This window comes from Ictidomys tridecemlineatus, chromosome 1 (genome assembly GCF_052094955.1).
Source record: "Ictidomys tridecemlineatus isolate mIctTri1 chromosome 1, mIctTri1.hap1, whole genome shotgun sequence".
Lineage (NCBI taxonomy): Eukaryota > Metazoa > Chordata > Mammalia > Rodentia > Sciuridae > Ictidomys > Ictidomys tridecemlineatus.
This window is the reverse complement of record NC_135477.1, coordinates 65,877,299-65,904,036: the sequence shown is the minus strand read 5'-3', so window position 1 is coordinate 65,904,036 and position 26,738 is coordinate 65,877,299. Positions and strand designations below refer to the sequence as shown.

Sequence of the window (26,738 nt, the reverse complement as noted above, 5' to 3'; positions counted from 1 at the left end):
TGTCCTGTTGGAAGTGTCTCTATAGATCTGTCCCTATATCTAAGAAACATGTTTTTCCCTATCAGCATTTGGGCCCTGCATAAAATGCATGCAAGGCATATTTGGTAAATGCATATTTGATAATATGTAATAAGCACTGATTAACTGTTCACTCAGCTATTTATGTTTTCCTAGTGGGATCATTGTAAAAATAGATTTCCCAGACTCCCAGATTGGTTATTACAGACATATGATCAAGTTCTTGCTAATGTAAAGACAGGAAGGGAAAGAATTAATAATATTAGACTTCTTTTATCTGTGAAATCCACCCCATCTACAATAGGATGAAGAAGCCATAAAGAAGGGGAGAAATACAAAAGTCTGTGAACTTTTTTGAATAATTATAAAGGACACTAGTCAAACATGTATACTCTCTTGTTATGTCATGTGAGAGAAAAAGAAAATTTGTTTTGTTAAAGCACTAAAATTTTGGACTTTTTATTATATATTTACTGCATCAGCTCAAATATCTAAGTTCTATTACCACAGTTGTTGGTAGAATCTTAATAATTTTAGAGCAATAAAAATTAGACTGTTAGTTATATGTGGGTGCAAAGAAGCTATAGACTTTCTGTGCTTGTGTTATGCTATTGAGCAGCTGATTTATAGATAAATATTTAGAATTCAATCAATTTATATAGAAGGGAAGCAAAATTTGGCATTGCAGATATAAGTAACTATCATGGGACTTTTAATGACTGTCAATGTTTTTGCTGCATTCGGAGAAATAACTTATTCAAAAAGATTTTAAATTTATTAGTGAGCTTTGGAACTAAATTCTGACTGGATCAATGTAAAAAGTAAGTAATATTTTAGGTCCTCAGAAATATGTACATATTTTTTATGATTTTTCAAAAATATTCTTAGATCTTGACAAATTCTGACATGATTTTGAATTTTTAGGACATAAGAGGAATATAATGAGTGTGGTGGCACACTCCTATAATCCCAGTGATTCAGGGAGCCTGAGGCAAGAGGATCACAAGTTCAAGACCAACCTCAAAAATTTAGACTCTATCTGAAAAAAATAAATAAAGAGCACTTGGGGCCTTAGTGGTTAAGCACCCCTGCCTTCTATCACCAGAACCAAAAAAAGAAAAGAAAGAAAGAAATGAAAAAGTATATATGTCTATTTCTGTTAAATTAATAAAAGTCAGGCTACATTTAACTACAAATATATTGTCTTAGATTACCTCTAAAATTGTTCCTTTCCCATAATAACAATATGAAATTGTTTCAGTAATTCATAAGGTTTAATTACACCATAATTTTATATTTTTATGCTTTTTTTGTGTGGTGCTGGGGATTTAGCCTAGGACCACCTTGTTCATGATAAGCATGTGCTCCACCTCTGAACTATAACAAAACCCTATACCATAATTGTAAAAATATCCTACAAATTTCCTTAATTCAGCTGTATAGGTTGGTTATAAGTGAAACTTTTCAAAATATAGATTTATATCATTGTAGGTATTGCTTTTGTAATAGGTTAAAATGACTAGGCATAATAAAAAAGAAAATTTATATTTTTGAATCACAGAGTTCTAAAACAGAGGTTTCTAATTTACATATTTTATTTCTAAGCCCTATTATTTCTTCCTCATGAACATACTATCTTTTTATTTCCCTTTCTTGATCCCATAAAAATTAGAGATTGCCATCTAATACAAATACAACACAACTCATAAACAACTGATATATATGGTACTTTCATTTTTATGGTATCCATATTGACAGATAAAAATGGGAAAATTATTTCAATAATGCTTTTAACCCAATATTTTAAACTTTAATATTATCAAAATATATATTCAATATAAAACATCTTATTAAGGAAATATTTTACATTGTTTTTTTCATCTTAAGTCTTTGCAATCCACTGTGCATTAGATACTTACAGCACATCCAATGGTGACCAGGTGAATTTCCAGTGATCAGTAGCTACATTTGACTGAAAGCTAGTGTGTTGGACAATCCATTTACAGATACATGCATCACTTCCTGCTTGAACTGATCATTGTTCCTTTTAAATGAACTCTGCTGTACACTCACTTTTCATGAAATGAAAGTAATGGTTTTAAAGCCTTTTCAGATCATCATGTATTTTCTTCTTTGATATTACATTAAAACTCAAGTGATAATTTCTGCAAGGTTAGGTTTGATGTAAAATCTAAAGCCACATTTAGAAACATTTTTAGTAACACTGAAGATTCATTTATCTTTATTGTAATTTGAATTTATCTTTTACCCATGAATGAGTTTTCAGTGTCTTTTTCAATCATGTGGAAAATATTAGTTGAGATTTTTGTCAGAGTTTTCAAATGGGACACACTTTGTTATATAATATCAAGAAAAGAAATATTATTTACTATGATCATTGATCTCATAAGTTAATTTTTAAGAGAAGCTGTCATTTCTTAGTGGCAGATATAAGCTTTCCAATATCCAATTTGTGCTGAAAAGCTTCAATGTTTTCATTAGCAGTAAATACTATCATTTGTTTTCTCAAAATGACGTGATTACAGCACTTACTTTTGTGTAAATATCTACCAGATAGGTTTAAATAGACATATTTTGTCTTTAAGCTAAGGAATTCATGGGAATAAAGCATAGGGAATAAACAAAACTATGAAAGGAAGCAAAGTGTTTTGAATCAGTAAGTCGATTTAGTGGTGGAGTGCTAGTTTTAGCTTTATGAAATAGAATCCTACTCCATTAAATAACAATGAGGATGCAGATAATATACTGGACTATTGGGAACAGATTTTCTAGAATATTGAGAGTGAACACTTCAAGAAATGCAGAGTGAATGCTGGAAAATAAAAGTTCATTTAAAATGAAACTAATCATACTACTGTGTTTCTTTTGGCAGATAAAATCAGCATGGGAAGAAGTATGGAGAAAGTAGAGAGTTGGAATTAACTAGAGTCACAACTTTGCTAAATGCATATATCAGCAAAGGTGGTGTGATTGGCTGTCAACTTCACTGGATTAACAGATGTTTAGATAATTGGTAAAGTGTTACTTCTAAGAGCTTCTGTGAGGATGTTTCTGGAGAAGTCTGGAGTGTGGGGTAGTGAACTGAGTGGGTGAGCTGTGCTTTCACTGAAGACTGCACCACACAGTTGGTGGTTGCTCCATAAGTAACAATGTAACACAAGAAAGAAAACATCCTCTCTTTCCTTTTGGCTTTTCCTTTCTAATTGGCCATATTTTCTCTTCTCCTTGGATATACACTCCAGGTCCTCTGACTTCTGGGAGCTCTAAGCCATCAGTCTTAAATTGCTAGCTACGTCATCAGGCTTCCCAGTTGTCAGGCTTCTGGCTTCTTAGACTGAACCATTCTACCAAGATTCCCTGGTTCTTCAATTTTCAGATGGATGTTGTGTAATTTTTCAGCCTTATAACTGAACCAGTCTAGTAAATCCACTAGTTCTGTTTTTCTGGAGAACCATAAATAATATAGGAAAAAAAAGGAAGCTAAATTTTTATATTAACATGTTTATTATAATTGAAAATATGCCATAAAGCTGATAAGCAAGAAAGGAGAACATTAGGAGGTCTCAATAGAAACATGATGGACAGAAAATATATTGTCAGCGAACTGGAATAAAGGTCCTAGTGGTGACAAAGAGTGATAAATTTAGTTACACACATTCAGCATTATAGTCAAAGAGTAAGAGGTTTGAAATGGAAATTATGGAGGTACTGGCAAAGATAATGGCTCTGAATGGTTGAAGGTGGGGGGGGGGAGTCATGGGAAAGAAGGCATTCAAGGAATGTGAGTTTTGATCACTGAAAAAATCATCATTGCGTATAATGAATGATGTTAAAAAATTAAGTCCAGAGAATTAGCGGAGATAGTGAACAGTAATTCAGGAGCTAAAGTTATATATATGATGGATAGAGATCCATCATATATATGAGAGATCACAGGGAGTAGTGAGTGACAGATGATGAGAATGAAGACTGGACTCTTAGAAGGAAGGTAGGGTTTAGAAGTGATGAGATTGTACACAGAAGATCCTACTCTACCAGTGGGCAATATGAAGACTGTGACAGACAAAAATGAAAAAGAATCAAACAAAAGCCACCACTAATAAAGCAGCAGTAAAAATGGTGCCATCTCAGGGGAGAACTAGAATCGTACTAAACAAGAAGCCTTCTTCTAAGTTTAATACCTTCTTTTATCCCAATCTTACTAAAACTTTCCAGTGACTGCCCACTGTATTTAGGGAAAAGTACCAACATTTTTCATGTGGCTTAAGTCTTTTTTGTGGACCACTTATTTTCATCTCTAGCCTTATTAATTATTCCTGTTCCTTCTCACATTCTTCTCTGCTGAGTAAATAAATTTCTGTGACTTTTTCAAACTTGTCATCTTTTATTTCCCCTTGGTTTTGGCACATATTGTGCCTTGTGCATAGAAGCCATTCCTATTATATCTTACTTTTTTGAACTATAGGATTATGTAATTTTGCTGAGATGGCTTTCCTGATGCTCTTAGTTTGTGTCAGAATATAATAATATATGATATGCATTTATATATATATGTATAATATTATGATTTATTTGAATTTTTCCTTGGGTAAATATATTTTAGCATATGCTAAAATTTTCATATATTATTTATAAAGTATAAATTTAAAAAAACATAAATTTCACATTATATATAAATCACATATATACAATATTCACATTATATATATTCTATTTATTTACATATATTTTTGTATTTATTTTATCATATTTTAACTATACTTTGTGTAGTGATCTTACTATTTAGTCTTTAAGGTACCCATTATGCATAACTTAAAAAACAGAATAAGAAATGGCATTCTTTTATAACATTTATAGATCTTAATTTGATCAAAATTCTATATCAACCTTAGTATTTTCTATGTCTAAACTTCTTGGTTGAGATTGTCCTTTCTTCATCCAATTATAGCTTTACAGTTACAACAGAGAGTGTAGCTGGGGGACAATTGGGGCCTTCATACCCACCAGAATCATGGAAATTGGTCCTCACCATTATCTAAGAAGACAAACCTGATCATTTATGACTGCATGCATATGATGGTTAAGTTTGTCCGATAACTTAATGAAGAGAACTGTGAGAAATTAAGATTTATTATGACAAGAAGAATACACAAACTATGCTTTACTCCATCTTTACGTGACAAATATATTCAAGAATAATTATAATTTTTATTAGATTTATCATAGAAAAGTCCAAATAGTCCACACTTCCAACTCAGTAGCAATTTCACAGGATATGTGAATTAGTTTTAAATATATTCAATAAAAACTAATATCAAACTATTCTTGGAAATGATCTACCACTGTACTTGTGCACAGACCAAGAGAAAATCAGAACAACAATATTACTGATTACAAATTGCTACAAAATATTTTTTGCTGTTTTCTAAATTACAAAAGGGTAGATGTTAAAAATGTGGATGAAAATTAATGATATTTATGTTTTAAATTATTCCTAAAAATGTTCTGAGATGAAAATACAATCTCCTGAATAGTATCAAATGCAATTTCTTTCTTTATTTCTTTTTTGGTGTCAGGAATTTAATCACTAAGCCACCTTTCCAATCATTTTTATATCTTATTTTGAGATAAGGTCCAAGTTGCTTAGGGCCTTGCTAAATTGCTGAGATCATCCTGGCTCACCCTCCTAAATTCATGGGATTAAAAGAATTGCACCACTTGCCCAGCTGTGTGTAATTTATACATCTGAAGTTTTCTCTACTTACAAGCACATCAGCTTTTCCACTCAGTCCCTTCCCATAGTTGTCAGTTGCAATAACTTGAAATTTGAAGTAAGATCTTCTCATATTATGGAAGAGCATAGCAGTCTTGATGAGTCCTGTGTACGTTTCCACAACAAACCCTTCTTTTCCCTCTTTAATTGGTGGTATTATGAGTCTGTATGCCATAGCACTATAATTACCAGTATCTTTATCAGTAGCCTAGGAGAGAGGAAAAAATAAGATTATAAATTGACAAGAAAAACTAATCTTTACTGAAGGGACTATTTATGTTTTTAAGGTTGTTGTAATAATACAATAAAGTTGTCCTAAAATTCTTTTTTTTCTGAATATCATGATGTGTATTTATGTACTTTGCATCCATGATGTTGAATGGTTATTATGAGAATGATTACTGAAATGTGAATACAAAGTACATAGACAATGGAGGAAGGAATAAGTTAATTTTTTAACTGATATGCCTGATAAGTTTAACTCTGAGTTGTGATTCATAATTTGTTGAAGGGTGGGACTGGCTGGTTACCTGAAGATTGTCTTCATGTATTGAGAATACTATATGAGTTTTTAACAATCTAGCATAGAGCCAGAAGGGGATCAACTTAAAAAGACTGCACAAAATATTAAAATGACAGAAAGGTAAATCAAAGTTTTTAACAAATAAATTTAGGAATGTGTAAAATTATCTCATTGAATTAATGCTATAACCATAAATACAGAAGGTACTACTAATCTAATTTCTTTCTTAATCATTTTGTATCCTGATTTACCAGGTTTTCTTATTGGTGGCAGATGACTTAAAAAAATCTGTTTAAGTGTCTTATCATTTATAATTTAAAAGGATTTTAATCATTTGCTTAGATTTTTTTCTATTTCTTTAAAAATATAGCTGTGACCATAATATATAAGGTTGGTTCTGTGGCTTCTAATTAATGAAAATTTTTCAGAATGTCATTTTCAAAGTTATTTAAAAGTGAAATGTTTGAAAAAATTGTGGCTAGGAGAGTCTTCAAAAACTTACATCAGAAGACTATATATAAAATACTCATGATACTTGCCGCGACCCCTCGCCAGCAAGGAGGACATGACACAGGATTCTTCTCTCAGCAGTTTATTCAGGCCTTTAATTATGTGTCTCTGGAAGCTTCTCTTATTATTATTATTATTATTATTACTACTACTGCTACTGCTACTTTTACTTTTGCCTCTACTTCTTCTACCCTACCACTACTACTTCACCCGAGCACCCCAGCCTTGATAAAGCACATCAAGCCCCAATGCACAACTGCCACGTAGATCATTCTCATAGGGTGTTTTACAGCTACGTGCCAACTCTCCCAAAACAAGGAGTTGTTTATCATAAACCACAGCGGAGCCAGCGCCATCTTGTAATGGCGGCCACAGTTCACAGAAACGGCTCACCACAGATACTAGATATGTAAGTTGTGTGTTTTCACTTATAATCATCATTATCTTCTATTGTATAGCTAGTCTTATTTTTATTAATTCTATTATTATTAAATATCATAATCTGAAGAAGGTACTGCTTTAATTATATAAATTAGTATTGACCAAATGAACTCTGGTAAATAGAAATGTTCTAAATCTACCCCATGACAGTAGATACTAGCAATGTATGACTACAGCATTCTTGAAATGAGCCTAAGTGGCTAAGCAACTGAAAGTTTAATTTGATATAATTTTACTTAAATTTTAATAGCCAAGGAATATATAATAAGTGGTAATGTTGGGATATGAATAATGAAAAATAATAATTATAATAGCAAATTATAGCAAAAGTTCATTAAAATACAGCATGAGTTTGACTTAACTTTCAATTTTTTTACACACACATATTTGGATCATTTAAAATATTTCAGGATAATCCTATTTACCTGTTAGACAAGATAACAAACTAAGCAACTCAAATATTTCATTCCGTATCAAATATCTTATGAATTTTCTAGAGAGTTAATATTCCCAGCTTTAGAAGAGGGCTCAGATTACTGGCTTATCTGTGTGTTCTGTGTGGTTTGCATCATAGCAGAGTTATTTTGGCCTTGGAGTAATGGTTATTAGACTTCCAATCAGTTCACCTTCTCACTTAAAGGGAACTAAAAAGAGCATAGAGAAAAAAATTGCTAGTTTTTCTTTTTATGCCTTGACCTATAGGTTGTTTTTGTTTTCAATTTAACTATATAATAAGAAATAAAATCATATTCCCAACTAAAATTAAAGTCCGATTCTAAATCAAGTCGTCCAAGACATTTCCTATAATAATGAGCAAATTTATTACTAATGCCAAAGCAGCCAAAAAGTTAGTGGAATATTAACCTTTTAACCTCTGATTAACATAAGAATTATCCCCAGAGCAAACTATTGATAATGTAAATTTTGAGGTATAAAAACATACCAAAAATTGTGCAAGTTATGAGTGTACAGCTCAATAGAGTTTTACAAAATATGCATCTGTCCAGCATCTGCATCAGGAGATTGAACATCACCAATGTTCAGTATGTGCTCTGAACCATTCCAGGCCTATCCACCTCCCTTTGGGAAACTGCAATCCTTTCCTCGGGTCTTTGACTAGTTATGCATATTTTTAAAATTTGTATTAATGGAACCATAGAATATGCTCTGTTTTATGTTCAAATTCTTTCACTCAATTTTGTTTTGTGAGATTCTAAGATTTTTTATTTTAAAATAAATGCTGCATAACAATGAAATCACATTTAGAAAAGAAAAGATGGTCACCATGAAATCATACTGATTGTTTGGTACATTAGGCTACTATATACAGTTCCTATTGATTAACCTCCAGAATCAATAAACAGATTCACTTTAATAATATCCCTAATTCATTAAATTTTGATAACTATACTATAGCCATATTTCATCTTAAAAGATTAAAGTGCCTTTTATAACATGCCTTTCTGAAAAAATAATCATTTAATGTAAAAGTTTAGATGTAGAATTAGTCATTTTAGTTCAGAAATATCTAGGAATTTTTAAAATAAATTTTCATAGTATATTTGGAGCAATTAGTAAAAAATGAGAGAAAATTTTTTAAATCATGTTTATTAGCCTTTTTAAGTATGAAACTCTCTCTCTCTCTCTTTCTCTCTCTATATATATACATATGTATATATATATATATATATATATATAGTATACTACTATACTACTATATACTATACTACTATATAGTGCAGCACTAACCTCACTTTAAGTTCTATTTTGTTAAATGGGCATGATACTGGAATGTCCATGATTTACTTCCTGAAGATAATTGTTGAGAATAACTGCCAGGATCATTAGCATTTCTCCCCTCTCTTTCAAGTTTACATTTTTAAATATCAGTAAGAAAAAGTGAATCATGGAAATTTCAATGCATGCTGTTCGTATGAGCATTTGAGGGCATTTTCAAGTTTGAGTCAACTCAAATTATAATAAATACATGATTTAGGATCTCAGCATCTAACTCTGATGGGAGTGTATAGATTATAATTATACAAAGTTAACAGCAAGATGTTCTTTTCAGGAAGTAATGACAAGATGTATGTTAAATATACAATGATCCACATCAAAAATATCAATAAAAAATTTAGAACACAATTTTAAATTTGGGTTAGGATGTAAAAACTCAGTGAGAGTTTTAGTGGTGTATTGTATCAATGTACTTCCTACTTTAATTAATTTTAAATTAATTTTGTTTGTTTATTTTGTATTGTGTTTTGGAGTGACATGGGCTCTAAAGTCATATGTATCTTTGAAACAGTTTCTAGTTTCCTTATCTATAAAATGTAAAGAATAATGTTCAAGAAATAACATTTTAATATGTGTGTATCTTTGTTCTCTCTCTCTCTCTCTCTCTCTCTCTCTCTCTCTCTATATATATATATATATATATATATATATATAATATATGGAGTTATGTCCAAGTAAAGTATTACTAATAATCTAAATTTTGATCATATTAGTCAAAAGATTTAATATTTTTCCACATCATGAAGTTTTCCCATGAATAAAGAAAGTTAACCCTCAACCATTTTAAATTTATTTATATAGACATATAATCATAAGATTTTAACTCCCTTAACCAAATAACATACTAATCATTTTTTACTTAGAGCTTAAAGTCTATACAGTTTTTTATAATCTTATTTTTTTCTTTTCCAGCTCTCCCTTATTGTTTCTATATTTCTTTTGAATCAAAATTGCAAAACCTCTTCCTCGAATAAAATCCAAAACTTATCTAAAATGTACACTCTCCAACCTTGTTATTGAATAGGAGTATTGGTATCTAGCTCTCAGTTTCTCCTTTCCACTTTCAATTTTTATTTCTTTAATAACCTCAGTGTTCATATAGATAACACATCTAGCAAATCATCTTCAAATCTGAGGTATCCTTTCAATTTCATAGTAATTGTGATCTTGTGCTTCATGCTGAAATTGTTTGTAGGGAAATATGCCATCTCTGGACACTTAAACACCAAGTTATAAACTTGTGACCCCACAAATTCCACGATCATGTTCAATTCAGCCTTCTTTATTGTCACTACATTTTCAGTCCCACATCTTTGCATCCATTGCATGAGAGTTCATGAAGTTCCTTTCTGCTCCATCCTAGAAGTTATAGCTGGTTAAACAGTTATCATAATTTTATCCTTCCACAAAACCAGGACCTTTATTCTCTTAGATCAATCTTATATCAATTTATTCTTGGTGACTGAAGAGTAAAAAGATTAAATAATCAGGCAGACTACTAGTGTTGCTGTAGCTCCAAAAAATCTGAAGTCAACTGTGCCTTTCTTCTATTTAGAAAATCTTTGTTATATCTATATGTGGTAACTCTCCCTTCTACCCCTGCCCAATCCTAAAATTCACTCTTTTGTTTTTTTGGTACTGGAGGTTGAACCCAGGGACACTTTACTGAGTCACATCCCAGCTCCTTTTATTAATTTTTTTTAATACAAGATCCTGCTGAGTTGATGAGACTGGCCTTAAACTTGCAATCTTCCTGCCACAGGCTCTGTAGTCACTATGATTACAGGGTTGCATCACGATAGTTGGCCCTTTTCTTTAATTTTTCTTTCAGTCTCCTCTGGAGATGAGGAAGTTCTAATTTACATAAAAATTGAGGATATTAAGTGTGAAATTTCTTGAATTCTTATCATTTAACTAAAAAACCCTACATCTGTACTTACTCCCACTGCTTTCTTCAAATCCCAAAGAAAGAGCTGACACTCCTCTCCTGCTAAAGGCACTTAGGCCTTGATCTGACTCACTCCTAACATGTGATGCTCTATTTATCTTTGTCCTTTTAACATTTTACTCAGAAGGCTATAAAAACACATGATGCCTTTTCTCATTAAAACAAAATGAGACTACTCTGTACCCTTTTCTGATGATATCCCTACAACTTTCATATCTATTTTTCACTGTTCAGTTTCTCAGAAAATCTCTCTACAATCACTATCTCCAATTCCTTTACTCAATGATTATTTTTTTTTTTTTAAAGCAGCCAGACCTCTGCCTCTCCCCACTACTGAAGGCAGTCCTTGAATCTGGCCCAGTCTCAGATCAACCAGTCTTGTGCTGTCTTACAGTATGTGTATAACATTGCTACTGCTATTTCTGTTAACATTTATTGAAAATTTAATTTGCCAAGTATCATATAAAAACTGTACATGCATTATATCATTATCTATTGCATCCTTTCCTTTGAGTAGGTTCTATTGTAACTATTTTACAGGTGGAAGCACATTAAGATTAGTAAATTGCTCATCATCACCCAAATGGCTTATAGCTTCCTTGTGAAAGGGTAAAGTTTCTAAGCTGGAAAGCTTGAATGTAAAAGATTAGGTATTATTAAATTCCTCTGATACACCCAGATTCCTGAGATAGTTAAAACAATGCCCTACTGGCCATTTAGCCTAGGGCCCTGTGCAGTTCCTCACAGGGCCCGAACCAATCAGTTTGAATGTGTAATCCACTTAGGAATGACCAATCACCCCCGCCCAACCTGTTCCCGCCAATGAATGTGCCAATCACGTCTCAGAGTTGTTGTTCAATTTCCCCGCGCCTCATGATGATTTGTTCTGATGTATGCAAAGCCCACCGCCCTCTCCAGAAAGTGTACTTAAGCTCTGCTTGACCTCTGTTCTGGGCTCTGGGCTGCTCTCCCTTCTTGAGTGAGCACAGAGCTCCAGAGCGCTGGAATGGATCCCCAATAAATCCCCTTTTGCCAATTGCATGGAGCCAGTCTCTTGTGTGGTCTCTTTCTCCGACGCTCCGCCGGACCCTTACATTTGGGTAGGTCTCACTGTAAACTACCACATTTGTCAGACTAAATACCAAGAATAAAAGTTCAGTGAAAATAGTATCAAATGCTTAATAAACTATTCTAAGAATTCTTCCTAGATTAAATAAGGAGATGATAAGAAAACAGTAAATATCCAGATCAAAAACCAAGTGCTTTAGATTGAATGCTTATGTTCCCCCAAAATTAGTATGTTGGATTCTTATCCCAATATAATGTAAAAGGGGTCTACTGTGTGCTTTGAATATAGCCCTTGCTGCTCTGCTACTGCAATTTATTTTTTTTAATTACATTGTCAAAATTCTTTTTTTTTTTTAAGAGAGAGAATTTTTTTTTTTAAATATTTTTATTTTTTAGTTCTTGGTGGACACAACATCTTTGTTTGTACGTGGTGCTGAGGATTGAACCCAGGCCGCACGCATGCCAGGCGAGCGGGCGCTACCGCTTGAGCCACATCCCCAGCAATTTATTTTTAAAATGGACATGTTTCTTTCTCTTCATTTCTCTTGACTCCTTCCTAATCTTTTCCCCTCCCTAACCTCAGGGGAAATGTAATTACCTTTCTTCCCCATCCTAGACCAAGTTATCTGTCCTTGAGTACACACCCACCAAAGGAACAAAGTAATCCAGTCTTTGGGGATGGTACCAGAAGTTCTCGGAAATGACTTCAAATTAACAACTGAACTACAATGCCAACAGAGAACACATGGAATTTAGCCTTTGACTCACCTCTTTAAAAGCCTCCTGTTCCTGCTAATGGGCAGAATCACAGCTTCTGGGAAAGGAGGCCCCTGTGTTTCTCCTTTGCTAGCAAGCAATAAACTTTCTTTTTCCTTCTTCTCAAAACTGTGTCCTTGTTATTAGATCGGTATTTAGGACAAGGATCGAGCTTTCACCAACAATGTTGTTTAGTGGTTGGCTTCTTTGGAGGTGCTTAGGATATGAGTGAAGAGCTCACATGAATGGTATTAGTGGCCTTATAATTAGGTCCCATAGAATTTCTTACCTACTTTTTCCATGCAATGACAAAGCAGAAAGACAACCCTATGAATGAAGGAATACAGTAATCTTAATATTGATAGTGGCTTTTACTTACTTGATTTTTTTGTGTGTGTGAATTGGATGAACTAGAAGTTGATGAACTAGAACTAGTTTTGAGGAGGACCAAGATGTAATAGTGGAAATGAATCAAATAAGATTCACTACCCAGAAAACTAAATTCTCAATATAAGGGTGAAAGAGAAATTCATCTCTTTTCCTAACTACTGCTGCTATCATCACCAAACAATTGCAAAGATAGTGGTCTGGCTGAAATTGTTACATTATGTGCAGTGCGAACAAAATTTGCTTGAGATTTCACTATTTGAGTCTAAAGCTTTTAATCATAATGATGAATTTGCCTAACCCAAGGGAAAAAAATCATAATATTCTGAGTTTTAAAGTCCAAAGTGTTGGTAAAGATGGCGCCCAGACTGCTTCTCTTCCGGGAGCTCAGGTCCATGACACACTGAATGGCGTGAGAACCTTCACCTCCAATCCCTGTGAATGGTGCTAACTTTGAATGGTGCATCTCCAGTCCTTGAAGTGGCTCAACTCTAGGCAAATGAGGAAGTAACAGCCCAGCCCCATTGCCTTGCTCCTCCTCATCCTCCTTTAAGCCCATACATATCAGCACCCTGTTCATGTTCCCTCTCTTACTCTTGCTCTCTTACTTTCTTGCTCTCCCTCTCTCTCCCCCTACCCTCTCCTCTCTCTCTCTCCCCTCCTCCCTCCCTCTGTCTCTCTCTCCCCCCCCTCCTTCTCTTCTGCAACTGACCTCTATGGTCCTGCTAATAAAATCTTGGAGAGATAAATGTTTGTTTTGGCTTGTTGAGTTTACGGAGCTTTTCCATCATCCTTTACACAAAGTTTCTGTGTACTATCTGTTTTAGTCAGCTTTTTTGTTGCTCTGAAGAAAAAAACCTGAGAATAACTATTTTCGAGGAAGAAAAGTTTATTTGGGGCTCATGATTTCAGAGCCTTTAGTCCATAGATGGCCAACTCCATTGCTCTGGGCCAGAGATGAGATAGAACATCATGGCAGAAGAGTGTGGTGGAAGAAAGTGCATCAGGGCAAGGCTATCGATAAGTAGAGAGAAAGACTGCCCTCACCAAGGATGAAATATATACCCTGAAGGTACACCTCCATTAACTTATCTCCTCTAGACATATCCTATGTGCCTTTTGTTGGGACCCAGTAAATCCCTAGTAGAAGATTAATGCATTGATTAAGTTAAGGCTCTCATAACCCAATCATCTCACTTCTAAACTTTCTTGCACTGTCTCACACATGAGCTTTTGGGGGATGGCTCATATCTAAATGATAGCACTATCTGAATGAATGAACAAACCATACTCAGAATTTAAGAAAAATGATCTTTGAATGACAATAGCCCAGTCACTGATAGTAGAAGTACTTTAAAAATAAACATGTAGACATAGATTATGAAGTAAATAAATTTAATGTTTCAGTAAATTTAATAAACATTTTAAAAACACGAATAAATAAAGAGGAAATAGTTGAGAAGCCAGGAGTGTCTTTTAGAAATTAAAAATAATATATTTTGAGTTAAAAATTCATAAATTGGGATTATTAGCAGATTAGGAAGAGCTGACTAAGGAATTAGTGAACTGAAACATAGAGCAAAGGAATTATCCAGAGCCCCCAAAATGAAAACTCATTTAAAGTATTTTAGATATGGAATTGAAGTGAGAAAGTTTGGCAAACATCTGATCATAATGTCAAAAACAGAGAGAAGAAAACAAACAGAATTTTCCAGGACTAGATTAAAAACAGTTATCTACAGATTTAAGAATGTAATAACCTTCAGGTAGGACAAACAACTCACACCTAGAAACTATATAACATATAGAAAGTATAGAACATCTTATACCACAACCTAGCCCCAAATTGAAGTTTCCAAGGGTCTTAGAAGTAGATTGATATGTTGACTTTTCCACAGCAACATTTAAGGAAGATGATATGAAAAAAAAATATCTTCAACCTTCAGAAGGAAAATAACTATAAATTTAGAATTCTAATGAAAATGACTTTAAAGAACAAGGGTAAAATGAACACATTTTCACACATTTAAAGAGTTTGCTATGAAAAGAATCACATGGAAAGGTCTAAATTTTTTATCTGAAATGAAAGGAATGTGATTCCAGATGGAAGAATTTAGAAAAAAATTGTAAAAGCTAAGGAAGTGGTATATCTGTGTAAACATGGTCACTATAGTACAATAATTATGCTACTGTGTGTGGTCAAAAAATAAAATATTCAAATGCAATAATGGGTAAATGGGAAAGTGAGTAACTAGAGTTAAATTTTCTAACACTTTAAAAATACTCAGGATAACAGGGACTTTAATATTATTAGGAACAACATTTATGTTAATATTTCTAAGTACCCCTTATTTACTGGGAATAGAGTGTAAAGTCTTGAAACATACAAGGGAAACATGGAGTAAGAAAAAAATGCAAAATAATATTTTAAAGAGGAGAGAAAAAGAGATATAGGACAAATGATAAAAGAAAATCAAAATAAAATGATAGGGCATAAGATCTACTTATTATGTTTATATTTACAAAAAATGTATCAATCCTCCTATTAACAACCAGGTTAATCATACCTCATAGTCTATACTCTACAGTAAAATACTATCCCTAAAAAAGAAAAGATATTAGATATATAAAGCAAAATTCATTTATATTTTAATTTAGGATTAATTAATTTTCAGGAAAATTTCACCTCTCTGACTCTCAGAGAGAAAATAAAAATGTTACCTAAAATGTCATCAGTAAATAAACTTAGGCATGAATAGAGCAAACAGCCATATTTTTTAAAAAAGTTATAGACCATTATGAATATAACCACATTGCTTTATTAAAATTGGGGAAAACTTATAGAGATAGTCTAGTAAAAGCATAGATAAATATAATAAATCTCTTCTATCATTTTTTTAGATAGTGATAAAGGAGCAATTAACAAGTTTGGCTAAATTCATGCTTAAAAATTAAAACTGACTCATCAGGAAAACCAGATGAATCAAATGTACTAAAGAATCAATGCTATTTTATTTATTATATCAGTTTCTTTATAATAAAATAATTAATACTGGGCTCATTAATATCTGGGAGAGGTGACCCCAGAATATTTGATTCACTGACTTTTATGAGTTCCTCCTGGTTAATAAAATCAGGAAAGTTATGTCTAGAGTTGTTTAAAAAGAATAAAAACCAAAAGTGAATATTATAATTATATGTGCTGTAATTTTATTTTTAAATGAAAACATATATACAGGCAACCACTTATGAGTTGCTAAGAACTCATCTGGAAATTTTAATGCATACAGGTGCCCAACATTAAGAGGAAATCACCGAATAATTGCCTCTATCATATAGAGGAGTAGGTGAGACCATTAATTTTTTAACGGCCTAAGTAACTGTTCTCCTCTATTGCCTAAATGAATACTAAGGATGCAGAAATATTAGTGAAATAATTAGTGATGTCCTAAGAACTTCCAAATCCATTAAAACCCAATAATGCTAACGTTAGCTTCTCAATTAGACCCATTTTTAACAGCACTGAAGTTTCACTTTTCTTCAGATAGAATGAAAATGTTTTAGAATGTAGGGGCAAAAGTGTTCAGACCTCAGACTTCCACCAACTAATGTCTGTACATCAAGCTGCGTTTGCAAGGAGCAAAAAGAAAAGAGCTCTTTGGCTTCTAAGAGCTACTTTAGCTTTACACTCATTTTTTGAATTCACAAATATACTTTTATTTTAAAGCCTTTAATGATAATATGCCTAGTCTATGAAAAAATATGAGTAAGGAAATATCAAGTAGATTTATCTATTTATAAGGTTACTCAAGATTTCTGCTAAAACAAAAGAAGAGATGAAATCAAATAAAAAACTCCAGTGTTTGATTTTGCTTAAGAATGTCAGGAAGGTTACCGCCCATGCAATATTCATACTTCTTAATTTCAGTATATCCATTTACAATTTGTAGAGTTAAGTAAAAGTCTAGTATAATTCTGAGGTATTCTAAAAAGTAAAATACAAGTCAGAGTAGAAACAAAGGGATGTACAATTTGAATTACAGATTCTTACAGGGCTATTTATTTATGGAGTTTATCAAAATTTAAACAGTGATGCCAAAAAATCACAGGACCACATGTGTTTGAAGATTAAAAAAACTGAGCTAAAGAAAAGCAAACTGTTTGTTCTTTTAAAATATATGCATACTGCAGTATTCTATATTATATAGGCAGTGGCAGTCTAAAATAGGTAAGACCTGCATTTATATAACAATGGAGACATTTTAAAGTTTTCTTTTCCTTCCTTGTACAGTATTTTGGAGAATAAATATTAGCTAATTAATTATGTTTTTTTTGTTTTCTTCATTATAGCTAATATGAAGACTAACTGTAAATTCCTCCAAGATGCTTTCCAATGTACTCTAAAATCTCTTTTAAATCTAATTTTCAGTCATATCAAAATATAAATTGTGCTGCATTCAATGGATATATTAACAAAAGAAATCACATGTTGAGCCCTCTGTGAGACAGGAGACTAGTTTGAATGTAAATTTTGAATTACAAAATGTCTATTTTTATTGAAAGCTTTGTCTTTCAACTCTGTAGGCAAACTGTACTATTTGCCATAAATTCATAGTTATACATCCATCTTTGGCATCCAAAGCAAGTTAAATAATATACTCATTATTTTCAATTCTCTGCTTCGTAGTTACATTAAGTTCAATCATTGTAAACCAAATTCAGTTTCTCCCCTATCCTGCAATGTCCTCTTCTGTCTACCATAATTGCTCCTCTTTCTATATTTTCTTTACCTGGGAAGAGGATCACCCTCTCAGGATGGAACTGAACTAAAAATTTCAGCATTCTCTTCATTTGTTTAATCCCACCTCATCAGCAAACTTTCAGCCTTCTAACTCTACAGTATCTCTCACTTCTGTTAACTTTCTGCCAAGTTTACACTGCCCAATTCTAGTTCTTCCTGTGTTTCACTAGCAATAGCTTAAAAAAATTGAGAGTGCTCCAACCTTCTAGAAAATTAATGCTAAGACAATCTCAGGCCAGTATACTATTTCAAATTTTTGCCCTACATTTATTGTATACATATTTCTCCAAAACTACATGATTTATTATACTTTTTCTAACAATCTATTTTCTTTTAAATTTCCAATCCTTGAACACATAGTTTCTTCTACCTTTATAATGAAATATCCCTTGTGTACTAGGCCAAAAGATGTTTGCTCCTGGATATAATATGGAGTAAACATACACACACACATACACACAAAGAAAATATATACAGTGTTGAATAAAGCAATCAAACCTTAGCTCAAATAACCACTTGAAGGTTTTACTAAAGGCTGCTTCTATTTTCATGTTTCAAGTGGTATATTTTTTGTACATAATTTTTACTACAACATTTTCCATAACATTTTATAATTATGTCTTTATTATACATCAGATTTTTTTCTTTTCATGTTTTTGTCTCTAGTATTTTGTCCAGTAAATGGTTAAATATTAATTGACTACTTAAATGTCTATAGATGAAAATCAAAGTGTTTTAAATATTAATATTGAAATTTGACAGATGTGTGCTCATTTCTATGAATTACTAGTCATACAAATTTGGGTAAATAACTCTCCAGGGCTTATTTCCTCATCTGTAAAATGGGGAAAGTATTGCAAGCAGAATCAATCAGGTGGCAGTGTGCACTCAGATGTAATAATGCTGAAACAAGTCATCTCAATTAAGATTGGTTATTGTGTTTACTGTGGCATTGATATCTCCATGAAGACTTTATTTCTGGCACTTAGTATACATTGAAAAACACAGACCACTATTTAGTTTGTGCATTTGGCTGCAAATTTTTGGACAGTACAAGTTTCTGCTTCATTTTTGTATCTCATCAGTCTCACTAGTTAGAAGATTTCAAACAAAAGGTAATTAGGAAACGATTATTGAATGAGTAAATAAACTAATAAGAAAATATATTTATCAATGTAGTCTTAATGAATGACATATTATTTAGCAGCAGTAAAGCAAAAGTACCTACATAGGAAAACTTTTTTGTGCCATTAATTGCAATATGATGCTGAGTTTTCAGGCATCAAATTTCTAATTTTGAAAAGTTTTATCAAGAAACTACTGCAATATTTAGAAATGCAAATCAAATAAATGTTTTTTTGTTACATATAATACAGACCTCACAGTTCACATTTTAAAACAGATATCATAGATTTAACCCAACAGCCCAGAAATCACAAGGATTACTTTAGTATATTAAACAATATAATCATTTGACTTAAGGATAAAATTATTTAATATTTTAAGAACACAAAATTTGTTAAGCAAGTTTGAAACTGAATTTTTTTTAATTTTAATTATTCGTGATTTTTTCGTTTTACATTTTTTCTATCACCAGTTTTCTTGACTGATAGGAAAAGCTATTTAAAATTTAAAATTTAAATTTAAAGTAGACTATCTGATGTTTCAAAAATAAATATATCTTTTAAACATTAACTCTTTTTAAAGATTAGTTTTATTTTCACTTTCTATCTTTAGATTATGTAACAGTACATTTTGCAATTGTTGCAATTGCTTCACAGAATTTGAGTGTTTTTTTAATTTTAAATAGACAGAGTAAAAATACATCAGTTATATTTTAAAGCACAGCTAACAATATAAGGAAGGGTAATTTTCATTACTATAAAATATTTTGAAATATGAATAGTGCATAAGAAGTCCATTTATTCTTTAGCTACAGATATGAGAAAAATCAAGGGGAATCGACAGTAGGGAATTTGATATTAAATTTGAATGTTGAATCTTCTATAAATTTTCTGAAAATATTTTATTTCCTCTCTAATAAAAAATTAACAAACACAAAAAGTTTTATTACATAAGAAAAATCTTTATTATAGATTTATAGCTATTAGAGAAAAAGAGTTTGTCAAGACAAATATCTACTTTGAAAAATCAGTGTTGAACTTTCAAAAAACTACTGAGTATAAATTACTATAATAAAACTAACAATAACCAAAGAAATGTCTTTAGTACAGTTAAAATGGTACTAATCATAATGAAGCCTGCATTTACAAACTCAAATGGAATTATTTGTATATGGGGACAATAAAATCTCTCTCCTTATTTATATAGACTGCATTATTTTAATATAAGCTACACATTTATCAAAAACAGTGACTGTCCATAATAAACTTCACTTGAATTGGTGGTATTTTAGAGCTTTTGCTTACATTGGTGGTATTCTGGAGCTTTTGCTTTCTGTATACAAGTGTGTGTGTATGTAAATATACATACATATATGTCCATTTATATTTATTTTTCTGTTTTATAACATAATGAATCTTATGTTTGAAAACAAATTAATACATTTGCTATGAAGAAGCAGCTATAATAATAAACTAAAATCACTGTGAAATTGTATTTTGTTTTTTTTTTCTTTTTTGGTTTTCGTTGAGTATTTTATTATAGCAGTGAAATGTTATTAACACAGATACTCTGTGCTATTAAATAGCCCAGTGACAATTAAAATATGGGTTCCCAAATTTCCTAGGCAAAAACTTTATGAAAGCCTTTTTTCATAAACAATGAAATACATAACATCTCTGAAATTTAAGAACAACTTAAATTCAATAAGAAAATTTTGTACACAATGCTTGATACTTCTTTCAGTTCATTTTTGCTGGATAAGTATTTGCTGATCAACCACTATGTTCTTGGCATGTAAAACATTGTGATTTTATGATTATCGTTATTAATATTTTGTTTAGTGTGAAAACACTACCTGAATTTCTAGAAATTCTTAGCAACATATAAGATACACTGATAAAAGTTTCTTAGCTTAGGCATCAGAACATCATTGGGTATGACCAAAAATATTTATGCAAATAAATGAAGCAAACTTAAAAAATATAAGTAAGACATATTTTTTATTTTTAATTTTTTTTTTGTACTAGGGAGTGAATCTAGGAGAACTTAACCACTGAGCACATTCTTCACCCTTTTCCATATTTTATTTAGAGACAGAGTTGTGCTGAATTGCTTAGGTGCTCTCTAAGTTGCTAAGGCTGGGTTTGAACTCATGATCCTCCTGCTTCAGCCTCCCCAACTGCTGGGATTACAGGCATGCACCACTGCTCAGGGCTAGACAGCTTATCTTTTGATGTTCATATGTTATTAACTCTATTTTGTCAAATTATTGGACATTCATAACTTTTTTTAATCTTTGGAAAAATAAGTAATGAAATATTTATGTTCTTAAGCATAATATTTCTAAAAAGTGGATAATAGAGCACTTTTTCTAGATATTATATTTCTTTAAGGTATAAAATATTTTTATGTGAATTGTATTCATAAAGTGCACTGGAAGCTAAACAAAATATATAAGAGGAAAATTACAGGGATATAATCAAAATGAGCTTAAAATAGTGTGGCAGCACCCATGATCAAGGGCTACAGGGATTTATCTGAAAAGCATTAAATCGGAAGCAACTTAATATAAAGCAGAGTAATGGATGTTAAAATTAAATATTTGTATTCCCACTTGGTGGCTTGTAAGAAATATGGTCACTTCATGTGAAACATCAATGGAATTGTAACTATCTACTAATAGCAAAATTATATGAATAGCTTTTTTCTTTCCTTTTTAAATAATCCTAAATCATGTACATCTAATTCTTTTTGTTCTACATTACTTGTGAAGATGAAATGTTGTAAAATTTTAAGTAACTAACACTATTTTACAATGTATCTAACATGTAGCCTTTTATTATTTCCTGAGTAATACCATAAAATGCAATGACCTAAGGTATATTATAAACTCTACAATTTTGTCAATGTAGAGACATTGTTAACATATGATATTTGGGCTTTTATACGTCTTTGATGCACCTACATATACATAGCATGCGTATGTGTACATGTGTTCTTTTTGTAATCCAGAATCAGACATCCTGAATACTTTGCAGCTTACTATTTTTGGTCATTAACAAACTGTTAAGAATTTCACTTCAACACTTTTTTAAGTCAACCATCACACAACAGAAAGAGTAGTACAAAATATTATAATCAAGAAAAATAATTTTTAAAAAGCATAACTTTCTGTCATCTTATTGGTATTTTTGTTAAATCTTTTGGTTATTGTTGTTACACTTGTGTGGAGGGCTGCTACTCAGTAGATCTTATTGATGGAGTCCCTTTGATATATAGGAAATCCTGATGCAGAATCAGGGCCTCTGTGAATGGTTTGACCCAGGTTCTCTGCAAACACATGTTGCATGAAGTCCAAAAGAGATATATTTTTCAATGGACACACAAAAAACAAACAGTTGTAAAACCAACCTAGAGAATGTGAAAATTACTATAGTTTGGAAGATAATTTCTACATTACATTAAAAATAAAATGGGTACATTTTAAAAAAAGTTTCAATGTTTTGATTTAGGTCAAAAGAAGCATTGGTCAACTTGTTTTCAACCTAATTGTCTGACCTATTTGCTCTAATTCAAACAATTCTTTAGTCCAATCTTCAGGGTCTGGCATTGACAACAACTAAGGCGACCAAATGCAGGTTGAACATCAGTGATGAAAAGCAGTTAGGGACAGAAGATTCTACGTGAGGAAGATCTGGGAAAACATAAGAAATCTGAGAGTATACTTAGTGGCCTCTACTGGTCTAAATACTTCTTATAGGGCATCATTTAATTTTTTAACTCCATAGCCATTCTTCATGATGCCATTTCTGAACCACTCAGTGAACCCATACTGCTGATGAGCAGAATACATAATTCTGACTCCAGGGTTCATCCATGGTTTGCTAATAAACTAATTGTATTGACAGGAGTGTGTGATGGGCTAAAGATTATTACCAAGTTCTTGTTTCAGAGAGAGAAGACATCTGCACTAAATTGATAGATTCCATTAAAAACTGCAATCTAATATTGCTCAATTTCCATTACCACATAGATATTATCAGAGTCCAGGAGGAATTAAAACAAAAAAAATAGATTCATCTCTACATGTCTTTTTTAAACACAAAACAGAACACAAACACTGGCAGGAAATGGACCTGCTTATATCCTTATGAGTAATGCTGCTTACATTGAATGGCATATGGAAAGAAAATTTAATGTTTTAATTTCATTTAATGCTAATCAGGCTTCTATCAATATGAGATACAGATTTTCATTGTGTTCTTTTTCTTTTCTCATTAGATATACCTCATTTTCATGGTTATAATCATAGCATTACATACCATTAATATGCTCAGGGTGTGCCAGAAAAGATTATGTCATGCCATGATTCATTAATGCCAGAGAAAGGACTATTTCATTTCTCATTTTTTAATAGATAATTCATTTTATAATCATGAAAGTCTATTTTCTGATGTTCAGAACTTTCTATTAATACTTTCACTTTGAAAATGGGCAGTTTGGACCATATCTATATATGAGGAAAGATTGAAGAAATCTCGATAGACATTCCTAAATTGGTGGATTTTTCTAGTCTAGGATTATTTTTATACGGGTTTAGCTCCTTTCTCATTAAAAAAGTATTTAACAAATTTTAATATCTTTTTAATTTTTTAATTTTACTTTAAAGAACTTTAACATATTTTTCCACTTATCAGATAAACATTAATTACTATAAAATAATCTTCCTAAATTTTATGGTATTCTATGGTATGATGTGAACAGAGCCAAAAATCTCTAACGTGCCCTTATTTTAAACATTCTTTTAAAAACTCTTCTATATAAAACGTGGTATATATACACAATGAAATATTATTCAGCATTAAAAGAGAATAAAACCATGGCATTTGCAGGTAAATGGATGGGGCTAGAGAGTGTCATGCTAAGTGAAATTAGCCAATTCCAAAAAACCAAATGCTGAATGATTTCTCTGATTTAAGGACTCGAATTCATATATGCTTGGGGGGGGTGGGGGGATGGGAGAATTAAATGAACTCTAGAAAGGGCAAAGGGGAAAAGGGGAGGGAGAGGTAGAGAGGGGCATAGGGATAGGAAGGGCGATTTAATGCAATGGTCATCATTACCCTAAGTACATGTATGAAGACATGAAGGATGTGACTCTATTTGGTGTACAACCAGAGATATGAAAAATTGTGCTCTATGTGTGTAATGTGAATTGTAATGCATTCTGTTGTCATATATAACAAATTAAAATTTTAAAAAAATTTTAAAAATTCAATAAAAGAAATACTCTTCTTTGCTATATTAATAAAAATCTACCTGAAGATGAAGAGTTTTCCCAGCTATTCTGTTCAATTTTATTTTAGAACTTTATACCTAATTCATATGGAAATAATTTTTGTTCTTAAATTTACCATGGCTTCCTAAATGAAAACTATTAGACTATGGATAACTATTAAAAAATCTATACATAAATACTTTATAACATATAGTTAAGATAATAATGCTAGTCATTTTAAACATGTAAATTCAAATTTCATCACTGTTCATATAAAAGGAGCAAACATTTATAGAAAATATAAAACATTTGGAAATGTTGTATTGTTTCTCCCTTAATGAATGTTATTTTAGTGAAAATAGTACATTAACGTGCATCTCAAAGATAAAGTCACCTAATCATGACACACTGGATAAAAATGTTTTTATGTTAATTTTCAGATTATAATTATTCATTGTTATCCCTTTAAGATAAAAAAAATTAACACTCCATGTGGATGCTTACAGAGAACTCTAGAAAGATAGGCCCACTATTTGTTTTCAAGGACAATGATAAAGTACCTGAGCATTTAATAGAATTGTGTTTTTAATAACTTTTATGCTCTGTGCATGCTAAATTTAGAATATAAGATTAGTATTATAGGTAAAAAGAACTTCTTTGATATAATAGTTATTAATGACTGTGAACATTAATCGAAAGGCTTCAGGCAGCCAGGCTCTATGCTCAGAATATACATTTTTTTCCTTTTATATTCACAAGAACTTCATTAGATAATATCATGATCACTTTGCAGACCTGATACTTACAAAAATGAATAAACTTTCAAAGTTTATAAAACCTATTCATGTTAAAAGGATAAAAGTCCAAATTGTCTTCCTATTTAGCCTTGCAGGGAAGTTATGGACTTGAATATCAAAACATTATTTTTATGTTCTTTTTGTTTTTAATTCATTTACCTTGTTTTTCATGATTTTGTGGTTTAGCATATTCTTAATAGTTAATTAAACTTTAATCAAAATTGACATAAATTTAAAAAGTTTCCTTATTAATCCCTACCATGACTTCATGTTTTGGAGTAAAAACTAATTTTTATTGCAGGCCCACTGGTGTGCCTTTATTCTGTCATCTCTGACCTAAGACACAGTCATCCCATACTCTGATCTTACCTCAAGCCATAATTCTAAACCCTTCTATAGAGATTGTTTTAGTAGAGCCTGGTCTGGCCCTTTTCACATGCTATTTATCCCTCCAGTGGGTGTGTTCCCAACTCAGCCAGGGCTTCCTGGATCTGGAAAGCACACTGTTTATCCTTCCCTAATACATGATCTCAGCTAAATGCATAAATCCTCCCACTCACCTATTCCCAGATTCACAGTTCCCCTTCCCTGGGTCTTCCCACCCAGTTTGAATTCTTCATCAATATGCTACACCATAAAATATCATAAGGCCTCTGTCTGTGCTCATGCATCTTGCAATAATTTATGGGTCTGTTTCTGACCTGTGGACATCAGTAAATAATTTTCAAGTCTACATGTTTACAATCCTGGATTCTGAACCCAAGAACTGGAGTAAAGCTATATCTTTTTTCATACTGACTCTCCTTCCCCCGGCAGCCCTCATCTTCTAGATCCAATCTACTTTCTAATTGTAGGCATCTATCAACCACTGCCACAAATTATAGTGCTTTATTGTCCTAACACTTGCTTTCTTGATAGAAATCACAAAAGATACTGTGGCTTAATTTCTCCAAGAATTAAAATTGGATATCCTTAATATTAACTAAACAAAGGACAATAATTAAAAGAAAATGGGGTAAACCATGCAAATTTTAAAAAGTCTCCTGCTTTATAAAATTCTATTGTTATATCTTCTATAAAGCTGTACTTTAAATCACTAAAAAGTTGAATAATCTTGTTTTTGTCTTTTCTGAATTTTAAATCTTTTACACAATTTTAAATTTTTATTTAAATTTTAAAATTGTGTCTCTGGAGCCTGACTCATCTTTGTTCCCACTATACTGTATTATTGTCCTATCAGAGGACCCCAAATTTCTTCTCAGAATTCCTTTGGGTTTATAAACGAAAGTTAAAAAGAGAACACAGGATCTTCAAAAATCAAAAGAGAAATCAAATTCAAGAGAGAGAGAGAGAGAGAGAGAGAGAGAGAGAAAGAGAGAGAGAGAGAGAGAAAGTCAACAGTCCTAATTTCAGATATGCTGAAATCTGAAATAGGCATTCAGAACTTACTATATAAGAGTTGAAGAAAATAAAAGAATAAACATTAAAAACCCAT

The 26,738-nt window shown here is 31.8% G+C and overlaps 1 protein-coding gene across 4 annotated transcripts in view; it reads right to left on the bottom strand.

Moving 5' to 3' along the window:
- Positions 1-26,738, bottom strand: part of Pcdh15 (protocadherin related 15) — a 1,597,439-nt gene that overhangs the window by 51,416 nt on the left and 1,519,285 nt on the right. For all 4 annotated transcript variants that reach the window (XM_078041965.1, XM_078041960.1, XM_078041968.1 and 1 more), the window contains one exon: positions 5,805-6,020. In XM_078041965.1, the coding sequence (XP_077898091.1) occupies positions 5,805-6,020 (216 nt within the window). The remainder of the gene's footprint in view (positions 1-5,804; positions 6,021-26,738) is intronic.